Here is a 17,030-nt window from a genome sequence, read left to right as displayed (position 1 = left end):
TTAATGCTCTGGCGGCAAACTGGTCAAAGTTTATCAGCATGACCCAGGAATATACCTGCTTTCAGGGACAAAAGAATGTATTGTGTGAAACATCTCTACTAACTTGTTCCAAACCAAATGTGTTTCCCCAACCAACAGGGCAATCCTATGTAACTTGTTCCAAACCAAATGTGTTTCCCCAACCAACAGGGCAATCATCAGTAAGTCCCATTGAGTTTAATAGGTCTTACAGATATAGGGATCTGGGGTTGCAAACTTGATGATCTGTAAATGTGAAGGAGTGTCTCCACCCCCATCATTCTACCCGGACACTGAGGTCCAGCGCTGAGGGCCTTCTGACAGTTCCCTAACTGCGAGAAGCCAAGTTACAGGGAACCAGGCAGAGGGCCTTCTCGGTAGTGGCACCTGCCCTGTGGAACGCCCTCCCACCAGATGTCAAAGAGAACAACAACCACCAGACTTTTAGAAGACATCTGAAGGCAGCCCTGTTTAGGGAAGCTTTTAATGTTTGATGCATTACTGTATTTTAATATTTTGTTGGAAGCCGCCCAGAATAGCTGGGGAAGCCCAGCCAGATGGGCAGGGTATAAATAAATTATTATTATTATTATTATTATTATTATTATTATTATTATTATTCAGCTAAAAAGCTCACTGAATATCTGTCAGGGGTTCAGGAGCAGAGGCGAGGGCAAGGGAGGAAACAGAGAGCGAGGGGGAGGAGTCCGAAGGAAAGATGAGCGATGACGACGACCCGAGGTCTCCGAGTCTGTCCAGTGAATCGGAAGATTCACAGAAAGGAGCGCCAGTGACCAGAGCAAGGGGGGAGCTTAGGGGGACACCCCAGGAAGAAGGGACAAGAGGGGGCTCAGAGAGCAGCAGTTGGAAATCGGGGCCAACGTCCCCAACAGAGCGCAGTGGGGAGGAAGGGCGCCAGGCATCGGGATCCGGCGGCTCGCCGCAGGGGGGAGGACATGAGTCAGGAGTGGCCACGCCTCCATCGGAGAGCGAAGAAACGGTCAAGCGGAAAGTGGAAGGTTGGGCGCGCGCGCCAAGTTCAAATGCACAGGAAGGCGGCACAGTAAGCAGCCCGGAAAGGGAGCCAGGTCCTAAAGCCCGCCGCAAGGAGACAGAAGGGTCCGGGGGGGTCAGCGTCAGAAGAGTCCCGGAAGGAAGAGACCACGGGGGGCAGAGGGACCCAGAGAAGAACGGTCAGGCGGAAAAGGTGGAGTAAGGCTAGGGTAGTAAGTTGGTGTACAGGAGGCGGGGACTCAGACGGAGCTTCGCCGGTCTAGCTTATAAGACGTAGGGCTGCACGCTGCAGCTTGGAATTGGAAACTGTAACTTAATAAAGACTTTTATAAAGTGAACGCTGGCTAGCGTGATCCTCTGTGAGCTGGGATCTGGAAGCAGCCCTGACAATATCTTTTGGTAATTGTGGGTTTTGTGTTTTTCCCCCCCAGGAAAAAATCTTTCCTGTTTTCAGCTCTTTATGCTGCCTTTATATTTGGTGGTCGACATCTAATGAACAAACGAGCAAAATTTGAACTGAGGAAACCACTAGTGCTCTGGTCTCTGTGCCTGGCAGTCTTCAGGTAAGTTGAGGAATATGACAAGAATGCCCCTGATTTAATCAATATCCTATAATGCAGCCTTCCCCAAACTGATATCCTCCATATGTTTTAGCCAACCACTCCCCTCAGTCCTGGACACCATGGCCAATGGTCAGTGATGATGAGAGATGCAGTTTAACTACATTATTATTTATTAAATTTATATGCCCTCCTATACCCACAGGTTCAAGGCGGTTCACGGGATAAAGGGCACCAGGTTGGGGCAAGGGCAGTCTTTGGTCATATGGCACCTTGAGCAAGGATAAAATCCCCCCCCATTTTCCCATTTTTTCATGCCTTCCTGTGACTTGGACCCAGGTCACAGACCCACTTGACATGAGTTCAGTCGTGATGCACCCACCACTTGACCTCTGCTCAGTTAGTCCTTAGTAGCAGGCAACACAAACCAGCTACTATGATAGCTCTAGAAGCTGTCTGTTCTTAGAAAAGCTAATTCTGTAACCTAGCAGCCTCTGTGGTTGGGAATTTTCACATCAAAAGTACAGACAGGAGGTCCAGGCAGTGAGCTCACTCCCTCTCACCTTCCATTCTGCGCCCCCTCAGTTCAGCGGCCTGTGTGAAGGAGCCACCTTGACAGCCCTAAATCTGGCCTTGGTGTGGGAAGGCTGCTTTAGTTACTGCCGGTTTCTTAACCGCTTTCTCCAGCACACTACAAGCATTGCGACAGGAAGGAAGACAAAAACCACAAGGCTAGGCAAAGTGTATGAGCAAGAAAATTGCATTGTGCTACTGCCAGCTGCCCTAACATTGCAAACTTCGGCATTCAGTTGGTACCTGCACCAGGAACAGGCATTGAAAAGGCTGGATTGAAATAAATGAAAGGCATGCAAACATGTTCCCACATGGTGAAAGCACCCCCATGTGGCAAGAGTCTAGATTTCACATCCTGAAAAAGCATGCTTTCTGCATGGAACCTAATGGCTGTTGATTTAAAAGAACAGTGTAACTTTCAATCAGACCTGACATCAGCATGCAACCATTTTTGTTACCACCGCTGATGCCGGATCTAGCCCCCCACCTTTAATATAAGCTAAAGCATTCCTCTATAGCCAGGCTGTTGGCCTTTAACTATCTGTGGCCTTTTAGAAGTGGGTGGGATGCTTTTCATGTATTTCTCTTTCCTCTTGGTTTTAATGTATCTATGTGGGATTTGTTTTGTTTGGTTGGGTTGCCTTGTGCAAGATAAAGCAACTGACAAATTTTAATAATAATAATAATAGTCTGGGAACTGCCATTTTAATTTCCCACAGTGCCCTGGTGTGCCAGTTAGCTGTAGGCTAAATTCAGGGTGATGGCACTGGTATGCAAAACCCTACATATCTTAGGACCAGGATACCAAAAAAATCATATATAACATATATACCCAATGGATTGCTATGCTGTGCAGGGCAGCACCTCCTGCAGATACTGTTCCATGTGTTTGGTATAAGAATCAGAGATTTAATGTGGTGGCACTTTGAAATTCCCTCCCTTTATTTATTTATTTAGCCACAATTTGAAATACAAAATTTTAAAAAAAACACAGTTTAAAACAGCTTAGAACCACCGATTGAAGACTTTTTCTTTTCACCAATTTATTATAATTGTATTAGAACTCAGCTTTTCCTTCCAGCCATCTGAAACTTTCCATGCCATTTATAATCTGCTTAAACTATTTTATAGTTTAGCCTTATTGAGTTCATTTATTTGCCTCACGGCTTTCTTACTTTTTTCATTGTTTGCTCAGGATAATTTTCAACCGGCACATAGATACATACTTTTCAGGGCTAAATATTCTAGTTGCTATAACAACTGGATACCTTTGATCTTGTAAGAACCTTAAAGAGTATCCTCTAGAAACAGGTATTCTGCCTTTTCGGATTACTGTTCAAATCTCCAGATTACTGCAGTATTCTCAGATTCTGTTTGGAGCCTAGCCCTCTCCCACCGACCCCAGTAACTTCACAAGGCTACATCCCTGAAGTATTCATTAAGGATTATTTCAGTGTTATACCATGCTTATGAATCCCTCCTGTGCCATCCTAAAGATTATTAAGTGGCTTCCTTAATTCCAATGAGATCTCTTGCCAAACAGAGTTTTAGCTAAAAAGTGAGTATTGCCTTTGCATATAAAATCCAGAAGCTGTCCAGTCTTGTTAACTGTGAATGTGGCGGAACTAAGATATTTCCTTAATAAAAAAATTTATTGGTTATGCCCCAGTCTCCACAAGGCCTTCAGCAGACTTTGGCATAATTATAGAAGCTTTGATATATTTATTTGTAAATGCTGAATTTACCCACAAATGTATTTGAGCGGATGAGTAATTTCAAAATAAAGGAATCTTACAAAAGCAAGGAACTCTGTCTTCTGTAGCAATGAAATTCAGTATTGATTAATTCTAGGGGGTTACTTGGAAACTAGATGTGAAATGCTATGGAGAGGATATGGTGCTGCATATTTATTTCAAGAGTTCTGTTGCTCTAAGGCAGGGATAGGAAGCCTATGGACAACCAGATGTTGTTAGACTCCAACTTCCATCATATTGGACCACTGGCCATTGTTGACTGGCACTGATGGGAGTTAAGAGTCCAGCAACAACTGGAAGGCCCCTGCGCTAAACTGTATTGACTCGCCAATCATCCTCCCAACTAGAAGCAGTGTCTCTCACACAGGAGGCATGGAGGAAGTGTCCACTGTCTGTAAAGGGGTAGCCTTGAACTCCCACATAGATTCATAGAAGGGTATCACAAGGGTCATCTAGTCCAACCCCCTGCAATGCAGGAATATTTTACCCAGGACCCTGAGATTAAGAGTCCCATACTCTACCGGCTGAGCCATCTGTATGATAAGCTCTATGTTGGAGAATAACCACTGTCTATGCTGGCTGGGACTGATGGAAGTTGGAGTCCAACAAAATCAAAGGAACGTGTTTCCAATAAATGTGTTTAATAGCAGCCTCCTTAACTAAATTCTTCTGTGGGAACTTTTTGAGTATTCAGAAAGGGTGCAGTCTTCCCATGAGCATCTGCTTGGCTGCTATAAGAACAAGTTGCTGGACTAAATGCGCCTTTGACCGGATCCAGCAAGACTCATCTCATGTTCTTAAGTGGAGGTCAGGATAGGCACAATGAAGGTACTTCCTACTTCTTGCACTCAGCAACTATATCTGGGCTCTCTAAGGATTTTGTCTTCTACTTTCTGATGATAACCGACTGCTCTTTGTTTTCTCTTTATGGTCATGAAGTATATTTGGTGCTGTTCGAACGGGTGCTTATATGGTGTACATTTTGATGACCAAAGGACTGAAGCAGTCAGTTTGTGACCAGAGTTTTTACAATGGACCTGTCAGCAAATTCTGGGCTTATGCATTTGTGCTAAGCAAAGCACCAGAACTAGGTGAGTGCCTTCTCTCCTTTCTCACTTCATGGGGTACATTTGGATCAAAAGGACAAAGGTGTGACAGGATTGCTCCATAGCAGTTCTCTTGTTTATGGTATAAACAAGATGTGCTTGATGTGCTTGAAAAAGGTGCTTGTTTGATTGCTTAATGACAGTGCTAGAAAAATGCCTTTAAAATTTTGCATTCAGTCAATATATTAATCACCCTACAACCACTTGTATTTGTGGTCTCAAATGAGTTTTCCTCAGTGGAGCAAAATTGTAATATAGTTAAGTCATTGTGGGTCACATTTGTGAAAAAAATAACAAATACAGATAAGAATAATATGAAGATGACGAATATGTCGATGACAAAGAGACTCTCAAAATTCCAGATGGAATAGTTGTCCTTAACTCGTACTGTTTGGATTATTAAGGCTCGTGGGTTCTACATTTGCTTCTGTTCCTCAACTATCTTCCAAGAGCAAGAAAGTAGCTTTTTAGCAACCACACAAAGTAACCATTCACCAACCCAGTGAATGGCCAATGCAGCCAAAAAACCTTGACCCATTGGTGGCGCAGAGTCTACCTAACACAGATACGGTCATATATTGTTCATTCTGCAGTACTTCTACACCTATCAAAATATTGTATATAACCATCACAATCTTCTCAAGGGTCAAACTTCTCAAGGGCCAGCAGAACAGCAAAAAACAATAATACAGAAATCAGTCATATATATGACTGCCTGCTCATATGCCTGCCAACAGGATGGTCTAACGAATTCCTCACCTAGATATAATGGCCAGACCTAGTCTCCCTTAATCCTTTAGTTTATGAAGATGTGTCTAAGCAGTTTCCTCACCAGCAGTTTTAAAAAGCTTGTTAGTAGCAAACCCATTTGCACATCTATGCTTGCTTATCCTGAAGTTTCTTAGGCAGATTCTAATTGGAAATAGGAAGCAGTGATTTGGCAGACATTCCACAGCTTGTTTCTCAGGAAACCTCACAGGGCTTCCGACCCAACAAAACAATGATGACTATTAAGAATATGCTGTTTCAGTGCATTGCTGATTTTCAGCATCAGCCAGAAGGAGATATCCTTCATATTAACTTTATTATGTATCCTGCCTTACTCTCCTCTTAGGGCCCAAGGGAACCTGTGTTCCCCAAGTGCACTGACCAGAGCCAGACCTGCTTCACATCATTTAGAATGGTACCACTTTGTACCCTTCAGACTGCTGTTGAGAATGTCCAGTGCTTTTTTCTAAAAAAAAACACGTTTAGGGGTACTCTCATTTTCCTACTCATATTGAAATACTGCTTCCCAATGAGGCCAAACTATTCATAAAATGTTTAGGGGTACGCGTACCCATGTGTCCCCCTAGGAAAAAAAGCACTGGGAATCTGTGAAAACCTATTGTGAGTTACCTATATTAGTCCTGCAGTTGCTTATGGAAATGGGGCATTGTTAGAAACTCGTGTGTATATAAGCTAGGCACCAAATGTTTCCTTAAACCAGCATTACAGTTGCCAAAATGGAATGTCTAGTTGCCATTTGGGGGCCAGACCGCTCGGAAGTTGTATTTTTTCAATACGATTTTTGGGTTCCTGAAATTTATTCTGATTGTGCAGATAAAATATAACGGATATAATTCCACAGGCTGTGCTATTAGTGTGTGAAAACAGTCAAGATCCAAGGATCCCCAGGCGTGCACCTCCAGATAGTGGAGACATCAGGCACCATACTGGTGCCCAGGCATTTTAACTTGGTCACAAAATGACATGGTGAAATATGAAAACTGATTTACTAATCAGCTTTACTGCTGATTTAGGTTACCATCCTAAGCCCACTTCATTGGAAGTTGGCACCACCAGTTCACCCCCTTCCTCTTTGCAAGTAAACATGTATGAGGTTGGGTTACAGGCAATGAAGACACTGGTTCATATCCCTTACTAGTATTCTTTTGTTTGAATTTTGAAGCAGGGGTGGCTGCAGGGCAGGGCAGCAATGTTACTGGCCTCCTGGAACCAGTGTCTCTGCAGCTTACCAGAGGGGTGAGGCAGTGGGAACGTTGGCACATTGCACACACATTGGTGGGGGTGCCAGTTTGGCTCTGCTGGGGCATCAGTACCACACCAACCTCCCTCACAATATACAAAATGGTCTTAGAAAGAATCATGGAATAACTAAGTTTGATAGGGCATTGTTTACTTGCAACCTTTTCCTCTCTAAACATATCTAAAGAGATATGTTTAGATATTGATAATTTTCCCATAGAGGCAATTTCAGTAAGAACATCCCAACTGGAGGCTGTGATGTTTCAGTCTATGAGAGAGCTCTGCCATTCTAGCTGGGGAGCATCTCTTTGAGTAGATCTGATTTTCTAAGTAGTGTGTTAATAACTGAGTTGTGGGGAGATTTTCTGTATTACGCTCTCTCTAAAGTTGTACATTGTTCAGAAAGCAATTTGTATCTCTATAGGTAAAATTCAGGGATTTGATTCCAGTTGCACAATATTTTTCATTTGCACAGTACTTTTCTTCTCCCTAAATGTAAAGTTAATTTGTGTTGGAACCTATTGACATGACTAAATGTAATGACTTCAGAGACCATAGTATAATTAGGGCTTGGATTGATATGCATTTTCTTCATCTATACTTAACTTCCATTTTCCTCAGGCTAATACAAGATAAATAGCCATTATCCATGCTTAGAAAGATAATGGGTTATTTCAAAAATGTATTTTAGTTTTTTTCTCAATAATATCTTCTGTGAAATGTCTACCTTTGCTTAAATTTCATGCAAACCCAGTCATAAGCTGACTTTTGATTCTTTCACTGCAATCCTATACATGTCAACTGAAAAGTCCCATATGAGTTCAATGGGACTGACTCCCAGGTCAGTGGGAGTAGGATTGCAGCATCAATCTCATTGAAAAATTGATCTTTGCAACTAAATTGGACAAAAAATTCCTAAATGACCTTACACCTCATGGTTTTTGACAGTATAATCAACTGCAAATGTTCCTGGATGACACGGATGATCTACAATAGAACCACTTCAGTCTGGGTTTAGGCCAGGTTATGGGACTGAATTGACTTTGCTCACCCCACTGGAGGAGCTGAATCAGGAGAGGTAGTGGGGGATTGCAACCCTGCCATGCTTACTTAATCTCTTAGCATCTTTTGTACCATTCACCATGGTGTCATCCTGGATCAATTGAATAGGAGAGGTATCAGAGATACTGTATTACGTTAGTTCCATTCCTACCCAAGAAAATAACATTGGGCAAGTACTCTTGTGCTATGGGGTTCTGCAGGGCACCCATTGGTCTCAAATGTCACTTAACATCTGAAGCTACTAGGAGTGGCCATTAGAATTTTTGGAGCACGGTGCCATTAGCATGCTGACGACACACAGCTCAATTTCTCTATAACGGGGATGTCCAACAGGTCGATCGCGATCTACCGGTCAATCTCAGGGCATCCCTGGTCTATCCTGGTTGATCGTCAAGAAAGCTCAACAACTTTGGTCAATACAATGGGTAGATCACTGCCAGGTTTTTTTAGTGGGAGTAGATCACAGTCTCTTGGAAGTTGGACATCCCCGCTCTATAACATCTGAATCAGAAGAGGCTGTGCAAATTTTGGACGAGGGGCTTAATGGACTGGGTAAGGGCCAATAAACTGAGTGTGAACCCTGGGAAGATTGAAGTTTTGTGGTTTCCATGTCTGGAAGATAAGTAAGTTGCCTGTTGTTGGATGGGCAGGTAAATGTCTAAATGGGCAGGTACATAGTTTGGGGGTAGTTCTGGTTGCATCTTTGTTATTAGAGGGCCAGGTGACCTCCATGGCTAGTAGTGCCACCTGATTCACAAGTACGCTTCAGGGTTCTAACATTTTTCTTATGTTTTTTCCTCCCCCCAGGAGATACAATATTTATTGTTCTTAGGAAACAGAAGCTTATCTTCCTCCATTGGTACCACCATATTACTGTACTGCTTTACTCTTGGTACTCATACAAGGACATGGTAGCTGGTGGTGGCTGGTTTATGACCATGAACTATGGAGTGCATGCACTCATGTACACTTACTACGCCTTGCGGGCTGCTGGCTTCAGAGTGTCCCGGAAGTTTGCCATGTTTATCACACTATCACAGATCACACAGATGTTCGTGGGCTGCATCATCAACTACCTGGTCTTCGCCTGGATGCAACAAGGCCAGTGTCACTCACACATTTCCAACGTCTTCTGGTGTTCTCTTATGTACCTCAGCTACTTTGTGCTCTTCTGCCATTTCTTCTTTGACGCATATGTTAGCAACACCAGAAAAACAAGGAAGGCCGAGTAAAGCTAGAAAGGAGAGAGAGAAGGAAGCAGCTGCTCAGGTCATCCACAAAATGGCAAACACAAAGAGGGGGAGAGAGAAAGAGAGGAGGGGGGGACAGAAATGGCACAAGAAGGAAACATTTATATATGGTGCAACTAAAACTCAGCAGCTGAGGGACAGCTAAGTTTGTTCAAAACCAGTAAGTTTATGATCCTGTCATGGTGAGGACTCACTGAATGATCTTGCATCTCAAAAGGCTGCTGTAAGACATCTTCCTTCTTAGACATCTTACTGCTCTTTTAAAAAACCAACCACACTTTTTTTTAAGAAGGGGGGAAAGCAAAAGTAGATAATGATTTTGCAAAATAAAATGTTAAAAGAAATGGTTTCCCTGAGCATAGATGACTTTTATTTTTTAAAAAGCAAACTAATTATTTATATATACTTTCTAACGTGTTGTTTTTAAAATACAAAACTTGAACAAGATTTGAGCAGAGGAAACACACAATCTGTGTCATATGAACATAGGACTTTGACCTGTCAGAGCTGCATGTAGCCCCATAGAGTCACCTCTGACTGGCAGCTCCCTTGCAAGGTCTCAGGCAGATGTTCTGCAACCTGACAGCCATTAAAAAATAAAAATAAAAACTCAAAGAGTCCCAGGATCAAACCTGCCATTTTCTGCATGCAAAGTACCTTCTCTCCCACTGAGCTCTGACCCCCAACAGTACCAGGTTTTTGCAAAGTTAAAAGTTTTCTCCTTGGAAGAGATGAACCCTAAAAGCTTCAATGTGAAAATGAAAGGTTAATCTTGAGTGCCTGCTGTAGACAGCCATTTAAGCTCAATTGAAGTAATAAATGGAGAGGAATTGGTTGGGTTTCTGTTTTGTTTTTAGTACTGAGTATTATGCTGTGAGAGGACCTGGTATGAGATATTGATTTGAGAATTAAATACTGTTGAGATGCAGTATCAGAAAGAATGTGTTCCAGTGCATTGTCTGGTCAAAAGCAATGCGTACAAAAGAGCAGTTTAATATACAGTCAGTTATAATTAAATATGCTTGGGGCTAGTAATAAAGGAGAGCAGGGAAAAGGAATCCAGGAGCTAAGAAAGGCAGAGTAGGCCAGTCCTCAACGTGCCCTACAAAATACTGGTGAGAAGCGTTTGAGAGTCATAGTACAGTATATAATTTATTTTTCTGAAGTCCAATTCTCGCACAGGATGGCTCTGAGTGTGATTGCTATGGGTGCATTTTGTTGGGAATATATCACCAACATCACTTGCCCAAAGTCAATTCCAGGGACTCCTCAAGCACAGGTTAAAGAGTAAGAACCATAACAAGGGAAAGAAGGAGTCTTGAGGATGCCCAACCACAGCCAGCACTCGGGCAACAGACTGCCATTCTCACTAGAGTGAGAAGTATTATATTTCTCTTTAAATTTCAGCCATTATTTCCAAACTGGCACCTATCTTTATAAAAAGAACATGCAGATTTTATGCTAACTGTGCCCTCTTGTTTGTCTTTTTTGGGGGGGTGGGGGGGAGGTGATTTCTTCTTTTTTGGTGCTGTGCAAATGGCCACCCTACAGACACATCCATTTCATGCAGTCTCTTTCGAGAAGCTGAAGCGATTCTGATGTGACGCTTCCCTATGTGCACAGGGTCCATGAGGTGAGGTGAGGGGCAGCTGATCCTGCCTCCATGAACCTAACATTGCCTATCCCTCCGCCAACCCAGGACCCTTAACAAATTCCAGTTCCTGGGGGTACCATTTTCTGATTCACCTCAGGCAGCAGAGTATATTGAGCTGGCCCTGTGTGCACACACCCACCACAGGAATTGTTCCAAAAGCCATCTTGCGAATACAAAACATTACGGTGGGACTGGTCTTTGGAACAGGAAATGGTACTTTAAAATATCCTGATCGTGGTAGCATCCATTTTGATTCTAGTGCTGCCCATGATGGTTCCCACCACATGATCTGCGAAGTCATTTTCATGAAAGAAAAATTGTGATTTTAAAAAATTATTATTATTTTTGAGGAGACGCATGCAAAATGTCCGGTTCTGCTCCTAGCAAATAAATCCAAAATCCCAAGAACCATGAGCAAGCAATGAGCCATCATGGGCAGACGAGAACAGCAGCTGCTATAAACACAGAACAGCCCTGAAGTTACAGCAGTCAGTAAATGCAATTGGAGTGACAGGTGCAAAGACAAATGGAAAAAAACTAAATATCTTTAGAGAGGGTGTTGTTAGTGTTGGATGGAAACTTCAGGAAAAAAACAACCCTGTGGTATGGTACATATTTTATATTTTTATGAACTTTGAAGAATAGATATCTGCAACCTTAATAGTGTTCTACAGGATTATATGTGACTTTAGGTAACACTGTGTTTCTGCATTTGCCTCACAAGCAATGCAAAGATGTTTAAAGTGCCCTCATCTGGTCACTTGGAGATACTACAGTAAAAGGCATAAGCTTGGCGTCATCACACTGCAAGTTTTAAATGGGAAGGGATTGAAAGCCTAAATGCAGTAATTGTGCTGCAACAAATTAACTCTAATGTCCAGAGAGAACTATTCTTAATTTTTTTAAAAAAATTAAATCTGTAGAAAAATATACTGTAGCATCTTTGGTCGCTTAAAAAAGACACCTGGTTCTTCAGTCAGCTGCAGGTAAAAGGACAACCTCAGAGAATTAGCTGAAAAGAGCCATATTTTCTACAAGGAAAAGTAGATTGTATTATCTGTAAGATTTCAGTCCTTACAAAGCCAAATAAAATGTGTAAACGTTCCTAGTACTTCAAGGAAACAAGTGTGTAAACTTGATGTTATAACTGTGTTAACATAGTATTCTCAATCGTATCAGTTTGGTAGTTTTAACTAAACAATTAGAAGAACTAGCGGAACCAATTAAGAACTGCTGTTCTACATAGAAAAATCATACATGCCTATAACTACAACCATAACACATATGTGAGCTGTCCAAAAATAAAAAATAAAAAATAAAAACCTGGGTGGGGGCAAAATCTCCACCCTCCCCAGCTAATGCAAAATATTCTCAACTTCCCTGCTTTGAGACTGTACAATACCAAGTAATATTTTCCCTTATTTTTGCTTCAACTGTGCTGTTCACCATTCATGACAAAAAGCTGGTGTAATATTCTGTTAGACATAACAAGGGCTTTTAGTGTTTCACCTTGCGTAGAAAAACTGCTGCATTCTATATTATATGAACAGTGTTTTAAGAAAAGGAAATTGGAAAGCTCTCTGGAGTTTAATCATAACTGTGAAAAATGGTGGGGGAAGTTTCTGTCTGTGTCATTTAAGTTATTAATGTTCTGACATTGTTATATGGTACAAACCCCCCTCCCCAAGCAAATTGTTATGTTCAGTGAAACATATGACATGATCTTAAATTATAGACTCCTGTATAAATGGAAATATCAATTAAAATGTATAAAAAATTAATAATGTTATTTTACAGTTTTGGGAGTAGATTCTATTCCACAATGAGCCTTTTCTGCCTAAGTATTTCTCCCCAGTTTCCAATATTTGAAGTAAACCAAAACCAGTTATTACAGAATAACAAAATTATTGGGCAGCAGTAGTGAGTAACTTTCAATGGTGCCATTCATTTTTGTGACTCTTGTTCCTCCTGTTGTGCTGACTGATCTGGTGAATCAACACTTCCACAGATCTTATCTTGAAATAAATGAAAAGGTATTTCATAAGGGAAGCCAATACTGCATTATAGTTTCTTTTCTCTATAAACCAAAGGAACAAACAACATTAATCACAGCATACATAAGAAGCTAAAATCCTGGACATGTTCACCTGGGAGTAAGTCCTATTGAAATGAATGGGGCTTACTTCTGAGTGGGCAGATATAGGATTGCTCTGCAAATTTCAATATGTGTTTTTCTTCCACGTACACTCTTCCATTAACGGCAATGACAATTTAGACTCTAAAAGTTTAGAGGTAAAGAAAGGTATTCTTAATATCACTTGTGAAAAATGCTTCAATTCTTCTACCATGATTAAACAGTGATTACTATTCTTGTTGTTGCTATTGCATTTAGTTATTCATACTTTTTGTGTTCAAAAACCCAAATAAACATCACAAGAAACAAGCAAGCTATTGACAAAAAAAGGTATAGGATGTTTACAGAGGTAATAATTCTAAGAAATGTGTTCTCACTTAGTTGGATGTAAGTGCCATTGAATTTAACGGTGCTTGCTTCTGAGTAGATCTGTATATTGTACTGTTATGTCCCATTAGGACTGCACTGTTATATCCCATTATTTGAAATGTGAAAATGTAAAACATAAGCTAACTTTCCCATTGAAACCAATGGTTCTTAAAAATGCTTAATTTTAACTTGATTGTGCCCATTTTCTTATGCTAATATGTGTAGTGTTTTGAGACAGATGGACATTTTACACCTCCTTTAGTTTTCTTCACAAAATCTATGAAAACAATTATTAATAGCTCCATCCTGTCCACCACTTTTGGGTCAGTATCACATTGAATTCAGAAGGATTCATGAGTTTGAATTATGAGATTCAAAGTAATTCAGAAAAGCCCTTCAGAAACTGATGGTACCTCAGTCTTTGAATCTCCATAAGGGGAAAGGGTCTTTGCTATCCAACTATGAAACGCTCAGAGAAGACCCACTGAAAAAAGGGACTTTTCCATTGATTTTAATTGGTATACTCTAGGACAGGGGTCAGCAACCTTTTCCAGCCATGTGGTGGGCCAGACTATATTTTTTTTTGGGGGGGGGGGAGATGAATGAATTCCTATGCCCCACAAATAACCCAGAGATGCATTTTAAATAAAAGGACACATTCTCCTCATGTAAAAACACACTGATTCCTGGACCGTTCACGGGCCAGATTGAGAAGGCAATTGGGCCGCATCCAGCCCATGGGCCTTAGGTTGCCTACCCCTGCTCTAGGATATAGTTGTTTATTGCCCATAGATTCCTTAACCAGCTTCTAATGTGTAGTGCCTATTGTTTTAACTGTTCTGGGACTGCACAACATTATGGATAGGAGAGCTTTCCCACATGTGTTCATCTCTTGATTCAGATATGCAATGTAAAAGTGAATGATCTCTACACCTTAAGAACCCAAATTACCTAAAAACACTGCCAGCCAACACAACATCTGGAGCTACATATGAACAGCATATGCTCTCATTATTTCCATTAATTTTGATTTTTTTTGGCCATTGTTTATACAAATAGGTACCTCTTAGGTGTGGAAATTGTGGCACAAGTTAACAATAGTCAGGCTATTTACCTGGAAGTTTGCATTTAAAATGCATGTTTAAAAGTGAGTAGGATTTGTCTCGCAGAGTCAGCAATATGGTGGGTAGTGGAACAAAGCATGTGTGAAGTGTTCTTTTCTGTAGAATGGCATACATAGCTCGCAAGACAAAACTGCAAAAGGCTCCAGCACACTTACTCATGAGCCAATCCTCCTGAAATCTGTGACACTTTGTCATGAATGATGGTTTCTTAGGGGTGCGTGCCCTCCACTTGTTTTCCCACTTTAGAATAATTTGAAGATCATTCCATTGATTTAGGGCAGATATCCCCCAGAAGATGCTGAACTACAACTCCCATCATCCCTGGCCTGTGGTCATACTTACTAGGGCTAATGGGAGTTGTAGTTCACCAACATCTGGAATGCAAAAGGACATAAAGCATTTCTTAAAATTTTGCATATATTTGAAAGTAAGAAATTGTAGCTGAAAGCAAGAAAAATAAACTTCCCAGCGATTTTTTTAATGTTATACAAGACAGTATGCATGAAGCAGTATTTTTTAACTAACATTGAAATAGATATCTCAAATACTGATTTCAGTAATGAGACTTGGTTCAAGCCAAAATCTCCAAAGTAGTAAATGGCTTGAAGCTATGGCTGTCAGTTGTCTTTGCTTTATGTTGGTCAGAAATCCAGAATCTGGGTCCTTCCTTCCCATCTCTCGTGGCTGGAACCCAATTTACACGAGCCACTTTTGGTATGTATAAAACATTTATCTGCACAGGATTCCATTCTGCCTGGTGTTACATTTAAAGGGTTCTTAACTGGTGCAGCAGTCTCTATACGCATGACACCTGCATCTGTGAGCTATTATCTGTGGCTGCTGGTGGTAACCACATGGGCTTAGAACTCCTTAACTGTGACTGCAGGTTTGTGGCATCCTGGGGACATAGGTATTTCACACACCTATATTATCACACTTAAATGAGGTGCAGAAAACCAAATGAAGACTCAAAAATATTATACAATGGGGGGGGACATATTTAGAGACTATTTCCCTAGCTTTTGGTCATAGGAGGTATCAATTTGACCTACAACAGAAGTGTAGAGTGCTCCTGTTCAGCATTCCAGCCTGCCAGAATACTCCATTCTATTCCCTGCCCCCAGGCAGCAACAGCCAGCATTCTATTGCCTCTGAGCATGCTAAGTCCACATTGGGCTGTTTTTTCCTTTCCTTCATTTCCCACCCTCCCTTGCTCCCTCTCTCTCCCCTCTCATTCTGCAAATCATGGGCTTTCTCAAAATGTGCTGATAATCAATTACATGGATGGTGCCATCTTGGCTGCATAAGGCTCCATGCTCAGAGAAGGGGAGTTTATTATTAGTGTATAGGAACAGTAATCTTTCACTTGTGCACTTTACTTTGTTGTGGCCTGGGGAAGAGTTTCTTATGCCCAGTGCCACTTGTGCTACTGCTCAAATCTCATTGGGTTGAGTGAGTTGTGAAGGTGCTCAGCCCCTTGTGGGCTACCAGGGAGATTACTTGTAGCAATGGATACATGCCCTCTAAAATAAATGCCAGCTACCCTAAGAAGAAATGTCCAGTTGTTCTTTCTGTTAACAAGACTGCTTTAGGGGCAAACTAGATGGGATTGCATCAGTTCCATTTACTGCAATTAGAAGGATGTGGTGCTGTCTCATTTTAGCAGCAATGGGGACGTGTGGATGGGAAGAGCAAACTCTGTGTGAGACTTACCTTTCTCCTTAGATAAGCTCCGATGCCAAAACTTAGCTGAGCAAAAAGAGCTCAGGGAGATGGATTCAGGGAGTAAGCACATCACTTGCTTGCCCCTTTTGCTGTTAATACCAGTCATTTTTTAACACAACTGGAGCAGTACCAGTTTAAACAATACAGCCATCACACTTAGTTTGACCCTTGGAAAAGCACTAACGTATCTTGGACTCAGATGGATAAGGCTACGGATCTGTGAACAAGTCAAGTTTCTCTTCATTTTTACAAGGTCCGGTTGTCGATGTTGTCTACTCTCTCAATGTCTCTCCAGAGTCTCAGACAGGGGTCATTCCCAGCACCTTCATTTCATTTCTTTTCATTCCTTTAAAATGAAAAGACCTCTGGCTTGTAAAGGCCCTTGGCCATGTACAATAAAGTTGACTTACTGATACTGAAATTTAGGTGTCACATCTATGCCCTCTACCACTGAGTCACAGTCTTAGCCCAGTAAATGTCCACTGATGCCAATTTTACCCATTATTTTCATTTAATGCACATTACTTCTCTCACGATGAGTAGTAGCCACATCATAAAGAACGCTCAAGTCTGGTGCTCTAGGTCGTAAGCAATCTCAGACTTTTCTGTCCACTGGGTGCAATTATTAGAAGTATTCACCATTTGGAAATTATGGGTAA

General features: G+C 41.4%; 1 protein-coding gene across 1 annotated transcript in view; it reads left to right on the top strand.

Moving 5' to 3' along the window:
* The window catches only part of ELOVL6 (ELOVL fatty acid elongase 6), a 78,042-nt gene extending 67,736 nt beyond the window's left edge, over positions 1-10,306 (top strand). Inside the window, exons 2-4 of the mRNA XM_082237824.1 lie at positions 1,464-1,595; positions 4,859-5,010; positions 8,923-10,306. Of these exons, the coding sequence (XP_082093950.1) occupies positions 1,464-1,595; positions 4,859-5,010; positions 8,923-9,347 (709 nt within the window). The 3' untranslated portion in view covers positions 9,348-10,306. The remainder of the gene's footprint in view (positions 1-1,463; positions 1,596-4,858; positions 5,011-8,922) is intronic.
* The last annotated feature ends 6,724 nt before the right edge of the window (positions 10,307-17,030 follow it).

Source organism: Podarcis vaucheri, assembly GCF_965113315.1.
Source record: "Podarcis vaucheri genome assembly, chromosome: 9".
NCBI lineage: Eukaryota > Metazoa > Chordata > Lepidosauria > Squamata > Lacertidae > Podarcis > Podarcis vaucheri.
The sequence above is the reverse complement of the archived record's forward strand: the minus strand, read 5'-3'. Positions and strand labels throughout refer to the sequence as shown.